We start from the raw sequence: 22,952 nt of genomic DNA on the forward strand, positions 1-22,952 counted from the left end.
ATACTGATTGCATTTAAATTGAAATCAAGATAAATGAGTGCATGAGTGAATTTATGCAGTTGCGGGTCAGTAACGAGATCAGACGACACGATGAGGTTTCATCAGCTTTACTTCAGCATCAAAATTTCATGCTCAAGAAACAGTCTGTGCTTAAAGTGGATCAGGCACGGGGCAAAGAAAAAATAGCAGCACACCCGCATGACAAAAAACCTCCTCGCATCTGAAAACTGAGCTTTAAAGTGCAGCTGGATGAGAGAGGCAAAGTTTTGTTCGCTGACATCCAGAGCTTATCTCTGATCCACACGTCAGGCTGTGGCCAGCTGAAATATTAATGCACGCCTCCGTCTGCTAGAGAATAGCTTAAAGGGGCTGTCAGGGATGAATTCACCATGCTATATTTTTAGGAGAGGGGTTTCTCTCTCCCTCTGACACACACACACACACACACAATCATGCCAGTGGCTGCAATACTGATCCCAAACTCTTCTCACTTGGCCTGATCAATGGTTTAAGTTACCATAAATGTGATTGCAAATTTGAGCTGTTGGTGGCGCTAGAGAGTTTACGTTAGGGACTCCAAATTTGCTGTGGTTGATGTTCGTACTATTCATTATCTGTGTGCCAAATTTGACAACTTCTTGCAAGCAGTTCTATGGCTTGCCATGGACTCAAATCCCGAAGCCAAAGAAGAAGCGGAAATACATCCTCAGATCCAGTTTGTCTACGCCATCAAATTCAATGATGAGTTAATATGAGAACAATTGCATCTATCAAAAAGATTTTAATACCCTATTCCAAGCATAGTCTGAAGATGATTTGTGACCTTTTTTGGGAAAATTGGATAAAAAAATTTGGTTTGGAAAAAGCCGGATTTTTGACAAATTCTACATTTTCTTGATGGAAAATTACATTTTAGGATGCAATCAAATCGTACTGAGTGAAGGAATCTGAAGCTCTTCTAGCTCTTATGGCTCAAGTGATATTAGCATAAATACGAGTGCAAATTTGAGCCATTGCTGGCACTACAGGGTTTTAGTTAAAGACTCTACATTTGGTGGTATTACTATCCAGGCTTCCTCTATTTGTGTGCCAATTTTCATAACTTTCTCCCAAGCTGTTCTGTGGGTTTCCATAGACTCAATAACAGAAGAGGGAACGAAGGCTGAAGAAGAAAATCGACCCAGTTTGGTTTGATCTATTAAAAAAACCTTTTAAAAACAGTTTGCCAGCACGGTGTGAAGATGATCTGAGCCAGTTTTGGTGAAGACTGCGTTTTGTTTCTGTGTTTTGTTTCCAGCCCTTTCGGTTCAAGTTATAAGCATGAGTTCAAATTTGAGCTTTTGGTGGAGCTAGAGAGTTTGAGTTAGAGAATTCAAATGTATTGTGCTTCATTTTCAGACTATTCTCTATCTATGTGCCAAATTTCATAACTTTCCATCAAGTGGTTCTATGGGCTGTTCTATGAGAAGAATAATGTATGTCCTGACCTGTGTTTCTGAGATGGACACTGTGTTTTTAAACACGATCCACTCCACGTTCTCGGAGCAGGGCGGCGCGGTCAGTGAGCCGTTGTACATGAAGTATTTTTCGGTGGACTGAGGAAGCAGAGCCAGCAGAGAAAACGCTTCCAGAGGGTTGCTTTTACCTTCAATACAAGCATGTTTGTGTTTTTGTTATTGCAGTTTGAAATAATGAAAAGTTTGTGGATGTAATCTTAAAAAAAAAAAAAAAAAGATTTACCAAATCGGCTCACACTGTTTACTCCTTCAATGATGGCTGCATAGTCCTGGTTGTCTTCAATACTGGCCTAAACAATTTGATAAAATTATGATAAAAGGGTTGCAGATATGAGTTAATATACAGATGTGTTTGTGTTTTTTATGGTTCGCAGGATGAAAATGTCACCTCAAAAAGGACAGCTACAGCAGTAAGCTTTCCTCCGCTACTTATCGCCTCGTCTATGGATTCAAACTCCTCGTCATCAAAACAATAGATCTGCATCTGTGAGAGAGAAACAACTGCAGTTCATTTCATTTTTTAATGAATTTTGCTTAGAGTCAACATAAAATCACAAAACCACATTTTTACCCACTAAATTACCTTTTTTTTTTGCTGGAAATTTAATGAATGGAAGATATTTAATTTATTTTTCATTGTGTTTAATTATATACCCCAGTAATGGGATATATTATGATATATTAAATACTTTGAAAGGAAGTATACTATTTATTTTTTATTATTATTATTATTTTATACTTTTTTTGCTGGAAATACAGTGAATGGACGGTATTGAAGAAGAAGAAGAAGAAGAAGAAGAAGAAGAAGAAGAAGAAGAAGAAGAAAAAGAACGCCAACGGATACATCACACCTTCGGTGCTTTGCCCCTAACAATAATAATAATTCCACAGTTCAAACATTAAATTCTATTAAATTTCAATTAAATTCCTCCCAGAATATTTTCCACTGAATACTGTTACACATTACATTATTATGAATATTAAATACATCGATGCATTACCATCATAATGTTCAGTCTTACAGAGAGTGATTTGTGGCGATTCAGACGTGTGTTGAACTTTACCTCCAGGGGGAACCTGTTTCCATTCAGACTGTGTTCAGATCCGTCTGAAGTGGCGTTACATCGGCCCCAATGGAACGTGATCCTGCCCACTTTAAACCTGGATCTGAGCCCACCTCCGCTTATGAAGTACTGACCGTTCAGACTGATTATCACTGAGAAACACGATACACACACACAAACTCAAGGACCGCTTGACGCGTAATTGTGCTCTTCTTTCAGCATGCCTAATTGCTCATATTTCATATTTCAGCTTTCATCGCTGATAAAAGATTCATTTTAAGCTTTGCCTTTTGTGCTGGAATAATCCCTCACTCTCCCGGTGTCAAATCAGAACAAAAGATTCAGCACCAGCTTTTCTTCTGCGCTCCTGTAAAAGCACAGACCCTCTAAAAGACGGCCAGCTAACATTCACAGGTATGAGAAAGAAACACCAGAAGATTTGATTTTTCAGCAGCGTCTGCAGCCGATTAATCTCAGGTTGTAATTGCATTCATCGCAGGCCATCGCTGTGGGGAGTGCTGGTTTTAAAAGAGGGATTTCAAATGCCAGACACGTTTCATCTGCACTAGATCACATATGGGAACACCACAGACCTGTTTTCCCGTCGTTGGTGATGGTGGTGGATTCAGTGGTTGGTTGGTCCCAGTTCTCCAGCTGCAGATTCTGGTACTGAACCCTGACCTGCGTGAACTCCTCACTGATGTCAATAGGAGACTGTCTGGCATTGCCACACACCGGATATTTCTTTCCCCAGTGCTTCTGGTTCAGGGCCCCTGTGAAGAATAAAAGTGAATATTCTAATCTTAATAACTGCATACACTTTTATCCAAAGCTACTTAGAAAAGCAATTTGTCAGACATCAATTTTGAAGCAAATCAGGTAAAGATATGAAGTGTTAATTAATGCACCGAATATTGACCAGAATTTATTTTGACTTTTAGGTATATATATATATATATATATATATATATATATATATATATATATATATATATATATATATATATATATATATATATATATATGTACACATTTCTGCCTTGCTTTTTAGTTTGTTTATTCATTTAAACAGTCCTGTAATGTGACTATATTATTTTAATAATGAAAAAATAAATAAAAATTATATATTTTTTAAAGAAAAAATATTACATATGATTTCTCAGTTACTATGAGATCCAAAATGCATGTAGAATAATTATAAAAGAACTATAAAAATGCTACAAAAAGTAGTTTTATGAAATACAAAAAAGTGCAGCTATCCACAATTTTGTTTATATATATAGATAGATAGATAGATAGATAGATAATTAATTAGTATTAAACTATTATAAATATTAATAATATTTTATTTAAAATGTTGATATTATTTTAAACATTATATATTTTTTAAAAGATATTAGATTTCTCATAAAGATTTAAAAACTGTAGTTCGTACTTTTATATTTATTTTATGTATTTTATTAAAGCATGAGCCTTGGATTCAGTGCTTTTTCTAAAACATTGTGGTTCAGATTTGTGTTTTAAAATTAAGTTTAAGATCTTTTCTGCCTAAAATGTTCTGATTTCTTTATTCACTACAAATAAAAAGGCAAAAAATGTAAACCAATGGCATATGGCAGCAAACTGAAGCACATGGTATGGCATATGAAGAGTCAGTGCTGATCAGAGCAGAATAATGCCACTTGCAGTGATGTTGAACACATAAACCGAGCACTATGATATATCACACTGACTTCAGCAGATGATAAACTCACAGAGCAGATGGCAACGGGTCACACATCACTGAACACACACACACAAACATAAACACAGCTGATTAAAAGTGCCCCCGAGGACGTGTCTTTAAGACGCTCGATCTGAATTATCAGCTCTAATGTTCCCTGGAAGGACGATTAGCGTGTATATTTTCACAGTGATTTCACTTTCAGCTCCTGGGTGGCAATTCTTCACCCTCTTAAGCTGCAACATAATTAATACGTCCCTAAAAGGCTATACAGGATCACGTCCACCATGTGAGGACGGCAGAACCACATCCGCAAGCTACTTAATATCGACAAACGTTGGCCGTTAGTCTGATTGATGGAGCCACATTCAACAGGAACACAGTATTTTGAGCTATGAGTCTGTCAGGATACAGCAGTGCGCATCTGGATCCAGCAGACACACAATATGGCAAGCTGTTTTAACATTTAATCCTTAAAATGTACTAGCATTTATTTTCACACTACTAGTACTTTTTTCTTAGCAAGTAAGGACTAATGCTTATTTGTAGATACTAGTGCTTATTCATTAGCTGCTTATTCTTTAGCTCTTAGCATTTATTCATTGGCTATTAGCACTTATACAGTAGCTACTGATGCTTATTCTTAATCTACTAGATTAAGCTTAATGTTTATATACTGTCTCTTATTCTTTAGCTACTGGCACTTATTCGTTAAATACTAACACTTATTCTTTAGCTACTGATGCTTATTTAGTTAGTGATGCTTATTCTTTAGCTACTGGCGCTTATTCATTAACTTATGTTGCTTTTTCTTTAGCTACTGATGCTTATTTAGTTAGTGATGCTTATTCTTTAGCTACTGACACTTATTCATTACCTACTGTCACTTTTTCTTTAGCTACTGATGCTTATTTAGTTAGTGGCATTTGTTCTTTAGCTACTGACACTTATTCATTAACTACTAATGTTTATTCTTTAGCCACTGAGACTTACTTGGTTATTAATGTTTATTCTTTAGCTACTGACGTGTATTTATTAACTACTGATGCTTATTTAGTTAGTGACATTTGTTCTTTAGCTATTGACGATTATTCTTTAGCTAATAATGTTTATTCTTTAAATACTAGCATTTACTCTTTAGCTACTGCCACCTCCTCTATAGTTTATTCATCAGCTTCTAGCGGTTATTCATTAGCTACTACCTCAATATTCTTTGGCTTATACCTTTGAATTATTTAGCTACTAGCATGTATCCTTTAGCTAGTCCTTGCTAATTAGCTAATAGTGATTCTTCATTAGTGAGTGGTGCTAAGCTACTAGTGCATATTCTTTAGCTACTAATGTTGATTTATCACTTATGAAAATTAACCATGGTTTTATTATAGCAAAAGTGCAGTAACCATGTTTTTTGGCAGATTGAACACCCATTTGTATAACCACAGTTTTACAACAAATACCATTGTTAAACTATATGGGTAATGTAGCAATTGGTTAATTTGTGGTTACCATGGTTTAACTACATTTCTTAAGGTATTAGCTACTAGTGCTTAATCATCAGACATTAGCGTTGACCTTTCCTGTTCCTGATTCATTAGCTACTAGTGTTTATTCTTTAGCTATTAGCACTTATTTATTTATTAGAACTTAATGTAATAAAAATGTAGATATCAGTTACCAGTACCTATTCGTTATGATACTACATCTTTTTAATAAAAAATGTATTAGCATGAAAATGCATGCTAGAAAATTTAGAGGGTTAAAATGGCTTGCCACACACACACACACACACACACACACACACACACACACGGATACGCTGTAATCAAAGAGAAGCGCTGCTGCTATGGTAACCGCTAGTCTGCGGATGTGGCATAAACGTAGAGCCTGAAGTAATTTCAAGGATTTTGAGACCTCTGGGCTGCTCTGACATTTTGAATATTTCTATTTTTCTAACAGCATGTAAGGTCAGATCGCTCACAATCGAAGGCTGCAGTAACAGGTAGGATGTGCTTTGGCCTTTGAAGCGATCCGCAGAATTATGGCGCATGGGAACAAACGTGAGAACGATCACAGACGGGAACGGTTATTGTGGATTCCTCTCCCTCCATAATGACACCTGATCCACACTGACATTCAGTCTGATTAAACCAGCCAATTATCCACAACAGTCTCCACGCAAGAAACAACCCGTGTGAATGTCTGTGGACTCATAAAGGAGCAACTATTCACAAAACCACACCTTCTCTGAAGGTCAGTAATAAAATCGTAGGAAACAATATAATAAAAAAAAAATTAATAGTGTACTATTTAAATAGTTTAACAAGTAAATGTCAATAATCAATTAAGTTTAAAATGCAAATAATTATTTGTATAAATATAAATATATAAAATTAAATAAATAAGTTAATAATAATAACCAATATTTATTGTATCAATATTAAATATATTTGTATAAAATGATAATTAATATAATACAGATAATATTATATATAATATTTTATATTTATTTCAAAAATATAAAAATTGCATTTTAAACTTATTATATATAATATTATTTGTATTATTATATTAACAATAATAATAATACAATAAATATTGGTTATTATTATTAACTTATATATTTAATTGTATATATTTATATTTCATTTTATAAAAGTTAAAATTACAAATAATTTATTACATTTTAAACTTAATTATTTCATTATTAAAATATAAAAATATAATAATCTTAAATTTTTATAAAAAAAATTATAAGACTTAGGTCTTATGATAATTACTGTTTGCAATAGAAACCAGTGTGTTCTTAATTAAGATAACATATTAAAATAATATGATATCACACATCAATTGTAAATATCAAGCAGCAAACTACACCCGAAGCTACACCCATAGAATTTACAAATGGCGGCACCCATTTTTACGTCAGGAAAAAGGTGGAGGATAGGATGTATAGCTTGAATGTGAGTAACTTGTGGAGTCAGTTCAATGGCAACTAAGCTTGTGTACACCATAGAGCAATGCAATCGATGAGTAATTTACACATCAACACAACATTTCCCTATTTGCTCTAGAGAAACATATGTATTTATATATACATCACGCCTTCAGTAAAATCATGAGCAGTAAAGCTGAGGTGCTGCTGAGGACGGAGGCGGCAGGTTATCAGGGCATTCATATGATTAGAGGAAAGAGCGGTAGCCCCCGCAGCAGATGGAGACAGGAATCACACACCCCTGGGCTCTGGAAAACAGTCTCGACGGGAGCCTGACATGCTACAGTAACTCACGATCATGTAAGAACTCCATCCCCAAACCAAACGTTCACTGCCTACATAGACAGCTGCATGCAGATTCAAACTGAGCCTCATAAATGACTGATTTTAAAACACTCCACACCAGCACACAACTATAAGATGAAATATTAAATATACAGTATAGATCGGTACATATTACATATGTTTTTCCCCATCACAAGGCATTCTGGGATTTGCTTCTCCCGTGAAATGTGAAAACTTTAAAGACTATACTGTAAAAAAAATTAATTCAAGCATTACCTGCCCGTTCTTTGCTAATTTTACTTGCCATTCCTAAAATATTTTAGTATTTCTTACTTAAATATTTAAATATGTTAAAATGACGTAAAAATTTTTATTTAAAAAATATATAATCATTTTATAAGATATATAATATAAAATTAATATAAAGTTTTCAATTTTTTTTATAAATATACAATATTAAATACGATATTCTAATATTAGGTATGAATGTATTAATATTACATATATTTCTTCAGAATTATATTTTAAATGAAATACATAGATATATTATGTACAATATATATTATATAATATTCATATATTTAAATATTTCAACAAACTAATTTGCTAGTCATTTCTTAATGAAAATTTAGGACATTAATTTATTAAAATAATAAAATATATTAATAATAGATTTATTTTAGTTGTAATATAAATCTAATTTAGTTTTAGATATAAAATATGAATATTAAATTACAAAATATTTATATATTTCATATTTTAAATGTTTACTAGCAATTTCTTGATGAAAATCTGCAACATTTATTTATTATTTATTTATAATTTAAAAAAATTAGGTGTAATTAGAAATTATTTCTGTAATTTTCACCCTATCTGGACTGTTACATTACAGTTCCCACAGTAATAGATGTTAATACGGATTAGAAGTGAAGAAAAGGGAAGAAAATAAAGTTTGTTAGTGAGGATCTGGAGAGAAAAACAACATGCTGTGGAATAATTAATGGGATATTGCTCATTTAACCGGGGGACCAGGCTGGAAGACCACAGTATCAGTTGATTTTTAATTCACAATTAGTGCATAATAAAAAGACCAATAAAACAAACAAAAAACAGACATTTCCCACACATCAGGAAGGAATCTGAAGCATTACAGAGTCACCGTGTGACTGTCAGCTGAACAAATTATTCAAGCTTGACTACTATTGTTTGTGAAGAGAAAGGTTTACTGAAACAATCCGAGTTAAAACAGAGGAACGTGTTTCGCTCTCTTTCTCCACAGGTCTGTGCTGGGCCTCACAATCAAGAGTCTTCTTTCACATGTTAATTCATTTAGTTTCGACTCACTGAACACACACATACACACACACACACACACACACACACACACAGAGTCCGTATCCTACAAGTTTTCACAAGACAGTAAGATTTGTCTTGATGCAGACTCGTAGTGGTTTTAACATGACAGCAGTGATTATCTTATGGAGTGTGTGGTTGCTTTACAAATAAAAAGTGACTAAAAGAAAAAAAAAAGTTACACTTTAACCATTTTAAATATGATCTAAACCACGCAGATATAGAGTACCATGGTACTAGATGAAATATTTAAATAAATCTATTTTTATTGATATATATATATATATATATATATATATATATATATATTTCTTTCTTTATTATTATTATTATTATTATTTATAAATTATTTTAACTTTTTTCATTATGATTATTATTATTATTATTTAAATATCTATAATTTTATATGTATTTACATTCATTACACATATTGTAATAAAATAAATAAATAAATAAAAAACTAATTTTGCCAGAATTCCTTGAATTTTTTTTTTTCTTTTTTATACATCTTTGTTATAAACTACAGGTTATTATTGAAACTCATCTACGAATTTAATTTAAATTAAATATATTTGATTAAAATTATATTTTAATTATATATTTAAATATATACAATAATATATTCATATATTGTTTATTATACATATTTTAGGTGTCTCAGATTTCCTTGTCAAATTTTTTTTTATCTTATTATTAAGATGCACATCTAAAAGTTATTTAATTTTCATCACTCACTGTCCCATCTGGAAACGTAACGTCACATTTGTTTTGATGGTTTTCCCATCAGTGAGTAACTCAATTTTGGTCCCTTTTCCAGGTAAGAGAATGACTGTACATTTTAAACATTCAGCTTTTCTACGGAATACTGAAACTTAAAAAAAGATTAATTACATTTAAAAAAAACTTCTAATAGTCTTGGACTAAAAGTCACAAAAAAAAGTGTCCTCCGGCCTGATTTCAAAGCCCTCCAACAATCCTGAATGTCACTTACTCTTTTGAAAGTCTTAAGTGTCTTAAAGTGTCTCGGACTTTCAGCTAATCTCCAGCACCGGCGGGTCAGCGGTCGACTCTAATGGAGAGCGGACATTGATCCCTCTGCTAGCGTATCCCTGTCTCTCGCTCACAGGAGAAAGGCTTTCTGAGGCGTTTGGGTTGAAGCCAGTGCTGTGCCAGACTGGAGTCTGCTGAGACGTACACAATAAGAGCATTTGTTCAGCTCAACCCACCTGTGTAAGACCAGTCGACGTCCTCGGCGAGTCTGCGCTGACCTCTCAGGTACGACACGGCCAGATCTGGAAGAGAGAGATTCAGAGAAACCACGAAATAAAACAACAGTCTTTAGTGCCTGAGTCAAATCATTACATTAAATTAATTATTTGTAGATTGTCAGGTTTCACCATTGAAACAAATGCTTTGATACATAATCTATAGTGGGGTGCTGCTATGAGGTTGTTAAAGTTTTCTAAAATGAATATACAGTGCATTGTAATGTTCTTGCTTATATAATGCATTACTGGGTTATAGTTTTAAACTGATGTCATCAGACTAAAGCGGTCTTTTTGACTCAGATGCGGTATAAATATCTGTAAATGAAAGTGTGATGAGGGAAAGGTCATTATTATCACAGTAGAACAGACAGAGCGGGTGTTTTCCAGCACATTACTGTATAAAGTGTGTGTGTGTGTGTGTGTGAGGACACCTGCCAGACACATCAAAACACACATGTGTCACTGCTGTAGGAGAGAAAGTTGAGATAAAAAGGACACATGAGCTCAAACACACACACACACACAGTTGTGTCTGGATTACAGCCATAACCTCTGAGAAACAACAACGTCAAATGTTTTGATGGGACTTAAAGGAATAGTTTACACCAAAACTCCTGAAACTGCATGTGCCAGACTGTAACCAACTAAACTAGACACAAAGTCCAAGAGTCAGTGCAATGGATCAGATGTAGAATGTCCTTCCAAGAGATTAGGCCGAGCTGCAAACCACCGAAGCATGGAAGAATCAGTTAAAGAGCATTTTAGCATTTTAACAGTCTGACCCTCTGACCTGACAGCACTGACCCGTCCCGTGTGTAATACGGCCGGTCCCGTCCCTGCCTCTCAGAGCCCATTACTCAGTGAATGATGACCGAGAGCCGCTGCCACAATAGAGCCTTTGAAGACGCTTGCCACAGAACAGCCATTATTACAAACAACAGTCAGACACAAGTTTTCACAAAAACAAGCACCTCTGTGGTCCTCAGTTATTCCCAAGAACACAGTAGAATTTTGTAAATATGCATTACAATATTATGCATTTAAAAAAATAATATACATTACTATAAATTATTTTAGCATAATAATAAATGCCTATTTTTATAAAATTTTATACATAAAAATTGTTGTCTTATTATAAAAATAAAAATATATATATATGTGTGTATATATATATATGTGTGTGTGTGTGTGTGTGCTCTTGTTTTTGTGACATATCAGGACACAACTCTGTATAATGACATGGGTATGACACAGGTATTACAAGGAGAGGGTGACTTATGAGGACATAACCCATGTCCCCATTTTTCAAAACGCTTATAAATCATACAGAATGAGTTTTTTTGAGAAAGTAAAAATGCACAAAGTTTCCTGTGAGGGTTAGGGTTAGGTGTAGGGTTGGTGTAGGGCCATAGAATATACAGTTTGTACATTATAAAAACCATTACGCCTATGGGATGAACACACTTTTCACAAAAACAAACATGTGTGTGTGTGTGTGTGTTTTAATATTTATATATATTATAATTTATTTGTTTTGTGCCATTTAAAACTGCTACAAGGTTATTTGAGGTTTGAAGACCAGTGCAAAAATGAGCTAGGAACTCGCACTGCACCACTCCACATTATTTACATACACTATTCTTGTGGTAAAACATGGTAAAACACCAATTTGTTTAGGACCTTTCCTTTTTAAAAATAGGCTTTGTGTTTGACGGCTGTGTGGAGTAAATCCCAGTTGGCCGGGCGATGAAACTGCGAGTGGAAGAAGCTCTTTCGCTCGTCCCGATTCACAGGAACAGTATCATACAGCGACCTGTGTTCCACTAAAGCTGCTGAGCTTTTTTTGGCTCGGCTCCATTTCACAGGCACCGAGAGAAAAGCCTGCGGCAAATTAGATTAAAATTGCTCACAGTTTGATGTTAATGAGTCTATCACCGATAAAACAAGCCCTTCACTGGACCCCTCTCACATTCTCTCACATTCTCTCAAAAGAAACACAGCCGGGGATTTGCTTCCATTTTCCAGATAAACAAAAAGCATTCTATGAGAGATTTCTAAACAAGCAGCAGTAGATGTAGCCTGTGTTCACCGCGCATCCGAATTACAGTCATTATGAGAGTCATCCCTGGAAATTATGGTTCTATGGAAACACTCAATGCTAGGATAATTTTGATCTATGAGTGATCACAAGATAATAATCAATATATTTAAAAGCAATCATGCGTTTAATTAAAAGTAAATACATTTCATAATAAGATATTTACATTTATTTTAGATATTTAAATAATGTTCTCTTGAGTTTAAATCAATATATTTCAAGTAATCATTTCATATAATAATCAATACATTTACAAGCAAATTAAGCAAATTAAATTTTAATTAAAGTAGCAATATTTAATAAATATTATATAATAATAAAAAACAAATATATAAATAAATATCTTATCTATATATTCAATGTATTGCAAGTAATAATTTCATATAATAATAAAAACAACAACAACTAAATATTTACGTATGATTATAAGTTGCTTTAAAAATGTAATAAATATATTAATTAATATGTAATAATTTAATGCAATAATAATGATAATAACGTGCAGTTGGTATTAAAATTAAATATAAAAATGCTTACATGAGTGGAATTTGCTTTCAAAATTGTATCAAAATATTTTATGTCATCATTTCTAATAATAATAATCGCATATGATTATTATTCAATTGGAATAGAAATTGGTTACCTGATTGTGAATTTTTTATAATAATTGTATATATTAAAACTAATAATAACAACCACAACAACAACAAAAATACTAAATGATTACATGAGTGGAAGCTGCTCTCAAAATGTAATCAATATAGAATGTATGAATTTAATAATAATAATAAGATTAATATAGAATGGTTACATATGTAGAGGTTGCTTCTTAGCTGTGTACACACTTTCCAACTCTATTCTGAACCTACACTTTAAGTGCAAAGTTTTGCGAGTTTGTTGAAGGCGAGCTGTCAGGCAGGCAGGAGTTGTTTACTACAGTCGCTCGACTGGGAAACACTCTCTGCATGTGTCTGGTTCACGCAGGAAATGGATGGGGGTGGAATCGTAAGCATCCTCTGCCCTCTGTCAACGTCTCCAGAGTCATTCAAATACATAAGAGGATTAGAAAAGTCTCGGGGAAGCCGGCCAGAACGTCGTGTTTCTAACTCAAGAACAAAAACACGAGTTCCCCTCCTCACCCCATCACTAAATAACTTCCGTCGCCTGGCTGAAACACAGCCTGTGAACCGTGTGTCTGTCCATGCTCTCATATGATGGAGAACACCTGTCTGACGCTGACAGGAGTCATGGCCTGAATTCACACCACACACTTGTTCAGATTGACAGCTAATTGAATTATGACATGTGTTCCCAAAGGTGCAGATTATATTTGGATCCCCAAGGTCAAGTGTTGGAAAACAGCCAGTTGAGACATAATTGAAGACAGAAGAAAGTTTAAAGCTTTGCTATAATAGGAACACATTTTAGGAAATATAACATCCTGAAATATAATCCATCCGAATTTATAGATGACAATTCACACATAAATGAAAATTCGGTCATCATTTGTTCACCCTCAAGTTTTCCTATCCTCTATGAGTTTCTTTCTTCTGTTGAACACACAAGAAGATATTTTAAAGAGTATGGGCACTCAGACAGTAGATGGTAGCCATTGACTTCCATAGTATGGATACTGTAGAAGGCAATGGCAATTCTTTAGAGTTTTAGAACAACTCGAGTAAATGATGACCATGATGATAATTCTTTCATCATTTACTCACTGTCATGTTGTTCCAAACCTGAATAACTTCCTTTGGAGCAAAGTCCAAAACCCAAATAAAATCAAATAATTCTAAAATAAAATAAAATAACAATTTTAAACTAAAATACAACAAAACAAGTTAAAATAAATAAATAAATCCTAAAAATAAAATATAAAGTAAATAAAAATTCACATCTTCAGATGCAGTCACATTTGCAGTTTTTTTCTGCAAAATCCAGTCATTTCAATACCCGTGTGATTGGGAATTTTTGTAGATGTAGTCACATTGGTGACATTTCAACAAAAATTGTTTTTAAAAAAGGTCCATTGTCTATTGTCAATAATAGTGTAGCGATGCATGAAATATGACACACACAGAAGTCACTTTCAAACCAAGCATCTTTCTGTTGGTCAGTGTGTAGAATTCACATGATCAGCTTGAACATGAGCAAAATCTTTTTCAAGCTAACAGGCTAAACTCCAGAATGCACTGATTCCTACTGAAATTACTGGATTATTCCTGTAGACTTTTAATTTAAAAAAAAAGTGACCAAAATTTTAGCGCACTTTTACTTTTTAGAACGTTGCTGTGTGGTTGCTACAATGTTTTTGCTGCAATGTTTTTAGAACGTTGCTGTGTGGTTGCTGCAATGTTTTTAGAACGTTGCTGTGTGGTTGCTACAATGTTTTTGCTGCAATGTTTAAGAACATTGCTGTGTGGTTGCTGCAATGTTTTTAGAACGTTGCTGTGTGGTTGCTACAATGTTTTTGCTGCAATGTTTTTAGAATGTTGCTGTGTGGTTGCTACAATGTTTTTGCTGCAATGTTTTAGAACGTTGCTGTGTGGTTGCTAGGATGTTTTTTTGCTGCAATGTTTTTAGAACGTTGCTGTGTGGTTGCTACAATGTTTTTGCTGAAATGTTTTTAGAACGTTGCTGTGTGGTTGCTACAATGTTTTTGCTGCAATGTTTTTAGAACGTTGCTGTGTGGTTGCTGCAATGTTTTTAGAACGTTGCTGTGTGGTTGCTACAATGTTTTTGCTGCAATGTTTTTAGAATGTTGCTGTGTGGTTGCTACAATGTTTTTGCTGCAATGTTTTAGAACGTTGCTGTGTGGTTGCTAGGATGTTTTTTTTGCTGCAATGTTTTTAGAACGTTGCTGTGTGGTTGCTACAATGCTTTTGCTGCAATGTTTTTAGAACGTTGCTGTGTGGTTGCTACAATGTTTTTGCTGCAATGTTTTTAGAACGTTGCTGTGTGGTTGCTAGGATGTTTTTAGAACGTTACTGTATGGTTGCTAGGATGTTTTTATTTGTTTTGTTGGTGCTGTAGAGATCCTCCTAAGGCGAGGGGCTCCTGCAGTATGTGACGGTGCATGAGTGCAGCAGGCTGTGGCAGCTGTTGCTGCAGGGTCAGGGGGAAAGTGACATGCGGTCCGCGTGAGAACACACCGACTGCAGCTGAAGGTAGTAATGCCAGTCAACAGCTGGGGTTTATACCTTGCCTGACACACTCTAACACTGCCCTGCCTCCAAGATTCCCATCAACCACCAAATTCACTATTACAGCTTTTAGGAAATGAATTTGCCTTTATGACTGCAGAGTTCTCTGTAAGTTAAAAGTAAACAGGCAAACAGGGATCTGTGTTTTTGGAAGATACACAAGGAAAAAAAATCAAGGCTGTGTTGCTGCTGTGGGATTTCTTATCCCCATCCAAACTTTTTTTCAGGATACTTTTGTAAACATTCTGGGCTCGTATATATCCTTGGCCCTGTTGTGAGATTTCCCTGTTGACCTAGGATGAAAAAATAAACTTTTCAGCTTGCATAACTAGTAAACTACATTAGCCTAGAAAATAATTCATATTTGAAATTAAGAAAGACAGTTTGGCTCTGTGAGCATTTTTGAAGAGGATGTGCATAGTTATTCTGAAATAAATAAATAAATAAATATTATTTATATTATTAAAAGATAATATATATATATATATATATTCAGAATATTTAACCAAGCCAACAAACAACAAATGCAAAAATACAAATAAATACATATTATATTTATGTATATATATATATATATATATATATATATATATATATATACATAAATATAATATGTATTTATTTGTATTTTTTCATTTGTTTGTTAGCTTGTTTTAATAGTAACACATTTAGTATAAATATTAGTATTAATAATATAAATAACATTTATATACATATAATATTATTTATTTGTATTTTTGCATTTGTTGTTTGTTGGCTTGTTTTAATAGTAACACATTTAGTATAAATATTAGAATAAATATAAATAAAAGTTCTTTATTAGAATCTATAGTTCCATGAAGAACCTTTAAGATCCTTTGAATCTTTCAGTGTTCCTAAAGCGAAAAAAAAAAAGGTTATTTAGATTATTAGAATGTTCAAAAAAAGATTCTTTTAAGAACTGTTCACAGAAAAAAATCTTTGAGGAACCCTAAACAGTTCTTCTGTGGCATAACTGTGAAAATCCACTTCTGAAACGTTTATTTTTAGGAGTGTAATAGCGAACGACAGAGAACAAGCTCTGTGCCTGACAACATATATTATACACAGTGCTTTTATCTGGGCTGGTCGCAGCACATCCGAGCAGGAGACGCTCTCCATTCACTTTGAGGACATGCCAGAGGAAACTCCTTGACAACAGACAGAACCTCCGGAGGCGCTCAGCCACCAGGACTTCCTCCAGAGCCTCCTCTATCGCCTCGGACACCAGGCCAGATCTGTCTCAGAAAGGCAACCGAATACTCCATCTTTCTTTAACAGAGGGAAAAGCTTTCCTTCCTCGCCTCACTGTCCGTCCGCTGGACCGAGCCAAAGCCAGAGCGCTGCCTTTCATGAGTTCAGCAGTTTACTAGAGCTCCAGCTCCACATCCTGAAGTCAAGAGGAAGAGATTTTATTTTCCCTTCACTTCATCTCTCCTCACTAATCGGTAGATGCTTACAGAGAGAACCGAGATATGGGCTTAAACAAATCTTCTCTCAACACTATTTCATGAACATAAAAGAAAGAAATCTGCTCAAGTGTGAGTGGTTTATTCTAAAAGAATTGGCTCTCGCTATACACATGCTTGATGTTTCGCCATCAGAACAGATTTGGAGACATTTTGCATCATATCACTTGCTCTCCGATGGATCCTCTGCAATGGGTGCCGTCAGAATGAGAGTCCAAACAGCTAATAAAACATCGCAATAATCACTTCCAGCCAAAATACAAGACCATTATCTATAATAATGCTTCCTTCAGTGAGACAGAAATGCTAAATTTCCCCAAATCTGCTCAGATGAGGAAACAAACTCATCTACAGCTTGGGTGGACTGAGGGTGGGTAAATGTTAATTGTTAATAGGACATAAATATTATAAGCCAAATGCTCCATTTTTGAGATATCATGTTTCATGTTTCCCCTTTAAATATTTACACTATAGAACTACAGAAGAAGCTTACAAAGAGAATCAAGAAATAGGCTTCCAAAAGCAATATTCTCTGAATTTCAACACTATTTTGGGGGGAAAATAACAAGAAAGAAATCTGCTTAAGGCAAGCACTTAGCCTGTGACAGGTGTGATATTTTTCCATAAATTTCATTAGGTTATAAAACTGCATTTATATCTCTGGAACAAAGTCTTGTATTCCCACATGAGAATAGCATGCAAGTAATGAATTTTTACATTTTACTTTAGAAGCTCTTTAAGTCGATGTCCACATGCACAAACACCAATTTCAGTCGATGGAAAACGATACTCAGCATGGAGAAAATATCTAGATGATTTTAATCTAAATCACACACACAAGTAAGCAACATGACCACTTGGAAAAATGCAACGGAAATTGGATGAAATTAAGACGACTGGCCATCTCAGTGACTGCCCAGTTTTGTTCTGAATCCGAGGTCCTCTTTACAGGAGATTGTATTTCTCCAACATTGAATAGCTTTTCCCTGAGGAATGTTTTAGACCGGAATAAAGAGCTTGTGTGTTGTTTTGACCTAAGTTAAAGGAATAGTTCATCCAAAAATAAAAATGTACTCAACCTCAGGTCATCCAAGATGTAGATGAGGTTGTTTCTTCATCACATTTGGAGAAATGTCGCATTATATCACTTGCTCACCAATGGATCATCTGCAGTGAATGGGTGCCGTCAGAATGAGAGTCCAAACAGCTGATAAAAACATCTCAATATACCACAAGTAATCCACACCACTCCAGTCCAACAGTTAACATCTTCTGAAGAGAAAAGCTAAGTGTTTGTAAGAAACAAATCCATCAAGACATTCCTCTATCTATGCTTTCTTCATTAAAAAAGTTGTCTCATCTGAATCAGGAGAGAAATCTGCACATATCAAACAATGTTTACAAGCCAAAACTTTCAACTTTAATGTGAAAGGACAATTGGGGATAGACTTTCTCAATGGAGGAAGTGTTATTGTGGATTATGAACTTGTATTTTTCCCAGAAGTGACAGTTTAGAGTTAAAATACCTTACACACTGCTTTCCACTTCAGATAATTGATCGACTGGAGTGGTGTGGATTATTGTGGTGTTTTTATCAGCTGTTTAGACTCTCATTCGGACGGCACCCATTCACTGCAGAGGATCCATTGGTGAGCAAGTGATGCAAATTTGTTTTGACGGACAAAAACTCATCTACATGGATGGCCTGATAATGGGTAAAATGTTTTTTTTATTATTCCTTTTTTGAGGAACTATTCCTTTAAATAAGATACTGTATGGATATGACTGTATCAAGCAATAAAAATGCACTTACCTAAACAAATGGCATCGGGTTCAGCACAAAACATTTCAGATTGATTAAAACCAATCTGTATTGATATCTAGAACACCTCTGCTCATTATGGAAGTTTCCATTTGTAGGATGACATAACAGTACAAGCAATATTGCCCGGGGCTGCATTGGACACAGACAGGCGCTGGAAATGAACCGGAGCTGTTTAGTGCTCAATAGACCCGAGTCTGTGCTGATGACACTCATTAGACTCTGATCTATAAAGAGTTTAAGGTGAATTCATAGTAGTTTACTGCAGAAATCAGAAGGACATGATTTGACATAACACACTCCAGGCAATCTCACTTATTCATGCCCCAAGATACAAACTGAGTGGAGTTTTTTATGCTTAAATAGGGTACGACTGCTGAATTTTAAATAGGCCATAATCATCAATAATTAATGTACATTTAACATGGGTTTATTTATTAAAAGGATTACATACAACAACGGATCTCAACAGGTTTGGCTTCAGGAAATCCACAGTATGCAAAATTATTAATATAACACAGGCTGAATAAGATTTATTTTTATTTTGGTTTCTAAACCTCTCCTACATTTAAATGGCTTCATGCTCTCGTTGTCATCAATAATTCACAGCATAAAAAAAACACATTGTGGTCGGCAATCCATATTTATCTGAGTGAACTTGTATTTAAACCTATTCTGGGCTGCATTTTCTTTTACGTTGTCTAGTTCGGCAGCACAGCCCATCCATGATTCTGCCAAATGATAAGTTAAGTTTGTATTAAAACACCACATTTACAACTATTTAGACTTGAATACTTCAGTTGCTGCCTTACTATAAATCAACTCGGTTGTTTTTACTTAAATGGAACTGAATTTAAAATGGAGTTAAAAATATTAACATGACTTACTGTTCATATCATTTTATTACAGTGCATCTGACTGGATGTACAGCCTTTGATGTACATTAAAAACAAAAGATCTCAGAAGTGTTTTAAACATTGATTATACCTATTCATTTTGCAATTCTAGCTATGCAATGTTATATAGTTAGTTAAATTTGCATTTTATCAATTAATGTGAATATATTTTGTGTTTTGGGGTCATGAACCAGGAAAAATCATGCACAAATGTGCACTGTACAGGTATTAAATCAATAAGTCCTCTCTGAACACTCTCTGGTATCAAGTAACTTTTTGAAAAAAAGGTCAGTCTTCTGGTGCCAAATACCAGTAAACCAAAGTGCATGAAGGTCTGAACAGTAGCTTTTTATGCAGGCATATAATGAAGCATGCAAAATCTCCAATATAACATTACATATAAAAGAAACTAAGTCAAAAAAAGCAGATATTGTTACGTCTCTACAAGCTGCAGCAACACATGCAAACTATTACAGATCACAAATGTTATCATCTACTTGAACTGATAATGAATGGGAACCAAAGCTAATAGGCAATATTATATTATATTACAGCTTACAAAGTGTGACAACTGATTGGATATGCCTGTCACTTTCAGATAATATTTAATAATGAAATGCCTTGGGATTGTGCAGGCTTTCACTGTCACTCATTTGATCAAGAGAAACTAAACTGCATCTTCTCGATCACCGCCCATGTTGTGGTTATTTAGTTTGGACACATGGCAGGGTGACCCTGGTGTGAATCGATCAATCATGTGTCTGGTAGGCAGAAGCTCTCTCTCTTTCTCTCTCCGTCTCTTCCTGCTGCTGGCATTAATGGTGAATGATCGTCACTGAGACAAAAGCAGCACAAATGCGGGCTTCCCCTGCCGTCACGTCGAACAACAGGGTGTTACATCCACCAGCACTCTGCATATATCTAGGACACAAACACACAAGTGACAGCACAGATGCCTGTGGAACTCCCGAACAGGGAGTAACTAATGCTTCTGCATAAGGTCAGCAACATTTTAGACTGAAATAGCCAGGACAATGGTGCACTGTTACAGCACTGAGATCAACTCTGAGGAAAAGAGACCTCTGGTGTGCCAGTGAGAGATGCAGATGGTTCAAGACACATGTGGTTAGAAAGAAAAGGCTTTATATTCCGCCACCATGTCAAATTACATTTAATTCAGCAGGATGAACAGAGACAGAGAGATTAAAAGAGGATATCAATGATCGAGCGCCAAGAGCAAAGAGCCAAAGTCTGTCCTACAGCTGAAACGGCCTTGAGTGAAACTGAACCAAACACTGCAGCAAGTTCACAACAAGGAAACTGGATTTAGACAGCCTGCATGAACCAGTACACTTCAGACATATTTATAAACATTACAATTTTTTTTTAAACATTACAACCTTGTAAGAACCTAAAAAGTAACTCATATAACCATATAGCAAAATGATTCGACTGAATAAGGTACAAATACACTTAAATGATTCATAAAACTTTGCATCATTCACAACTTTGCATCAGTCTAATATATTTGTAAGTGTTGTCTTATAGGACTGGGATAAAATACAACAACCTAAAACAAGTCTAATGTAATAAAAAAAAAGAAGAAGATGATGAAGAGGAAGAAGAACAATAAATAAAATATTAAAAAAATGAACTAAAATTTACACACACACACACACTTGAAATTATTAAATTCAACTGTACTAAAGTGGATTCATGAACCTTTCATCGGTTCACTTAAACGAAATTAACAGAACCGTTATTACAACGCTTTTTGTCTTACGGACTGGGATTTAACGCAAAAACCTAACTGTCATCAAAAAATTATACATTCATCAATAATAAATTAATAAATGCCTTAACCTGTGGAAATGGACGCAACTTTACGCATCAATGCATTCGTGCCAAAAACACACCGAGGACACATGCATCACTCAGCACTGTATTTACTTGTTACCTGTGTGACAGATGAGCCACAGCTGCGCGATGAACAGATGTGATTTGACTGCGATCAGACGCATCGTCTTCAGGCTTTAATCGTGCTGCAGTTAAAGGTGGAGGAACGCTGATCTGTGGAGAACGCAGTAGCAGCTATTGCAGCGATGTTACAGTGGATCCATGTCAGTGCTTCGCGTATCCTGTTCGTCTTTCCCACGCTAGAGCTTCATTCACTGTAGGATCACAGCGCGCGAGAGGAGAGACGCTGCGTTCACGCGCCGCCCACAGACCCCACAATCTCGCGCCCAATCAATCACGAGTCCAAATAACTGGACGTGCACGGTCGACAAAAGGTGCTAGTGACATCCAACAGTATATTAAAAGTACAGGTCGCATTTTATGTTAAGCTCAGAGGTTAGTGAGAAAACATGCAATTCTTGTGTTATTTGGATTGTATGTGCATGCATTGCAGTGGAAGTGGAATTTTATGCTGAAAGCTGCCCGTTTAACATCTGTTGGACTGTTTGAAAATAGATGGAAAACAAGATGCAGTGGGTCGTTCATGTCATGCTGTACATTTTCATGTTTCAGTCAATATCTTAATTTTTAAATGAAAGGAAATTTAGTTGTCATAGTTTTCACAATAGTGGATGATAAAAAAAATTCCACAGGTGCTGCACATGGTTCTAGCATGAAACTGGCAATTTATGCAGAAATATATATTGAAATATGTATGTAATTATTTGTGTGTGTGTGTGTGTGTGTGTGTGTGTGTGTGTGCGCACACTGGTAGGTTACAGTTGAAAAAAAAACTAATTAATTGATATCTACTTACATTTTCAACAGTGTAATTAGATTACTGTACTAGTTACTCTCACTAAAAAGTATTGCATTATTATTACTAATTACATTCTAATTCCCAAAGCAACCTCAACCAGCTGAGCAATACATAGATAGAGAAGAAATATCTTTTTATTTTGATTCTTTCAAATAAATAACAAAAACTGCATAAATGTTTCTTGAAGTGTCCAAAGTATTTAAAGAGTGAAGTTTGTATTAAATAAATTGTAAAAAAATTGTTAAATCCACTATTGCTTTATATAGAATTCTTCTATACAGTATTTAATGAAATTACATCAAAAGTAACTGTATTTAAATGAAAGAAAAATTAAGATTAATCCTTTACTTTTTCAAGTGAAATATATATACATATATATACTTAACAAATATTGAATTTAATATTTATACCTCTGAAAAATATTCAACCAAGCATGTGGTCACATCTTGTGCCTGTACTGAGCCTCAG

The 22,952-nt window shown here is 34.7% G+C and overlaps 1 protein-coding gene across 1 annotated transcript in view; it reads right to left on the reverse strand.

Annotated features, from left to right (window-relative positions):
• LOC113068288 (receptor-type tyrosine-protein phosphatase zeta-like) overlaps nt 1–21,932 on the reverse strand; it is a 38,992-nt gene extending 17,060 nt beyond the window's left edge. Inside the window, exons 1-7 of the mRNA XM_026240980.1 lie at nt 21,666–21,932; nt 10,161–10,226; nt 3,175–3,354; nt 2,582–2,733; nt 1,906–2,001; nt 1,741–1,807; nt 1,488–1,645 (exon numbers count right to left, since the gene is read on the reverse strand). Coding sequence (XP_026096765.1) covers nt 1,488–1,645; nt 1,741–1,807; nt 1,906–2,001; nt 2,582–2,733; nt 3,175–3,354; nt 10,161–10,226; nt 21,666–21,729 — 783 coding nt within the window. The 5' untranslated portion in view covers nt 21,730–21,932. The remainder of the gene's footprint in view (nt 1–1,487; nt 1,646–1,740; nt 1,808–1,905; nt 2,002–2,581; nt 2,734–3,174; nt 3,355–10,160; nt 10,227–21,665) is intronic.
• Nucleotides 21,933–22,952: the final 1,020 nt, after the last annotated feature.

The sequence above is a fragment of the Carassius auratus genome, chromosome 4 (assembly GCF_003368295.1).
Source record: "Carassius auratus strain Wakin chromosome 4, ASM336829v1, whole genome shotgun sequence".
NCBI classification, from domain to species: domain Eukaryota; kingdom Metazoa; phylum Chordata; class Actinopteri; order Cypriniformes; family Cyprinidae; genus Carassius; species Carassius auratus.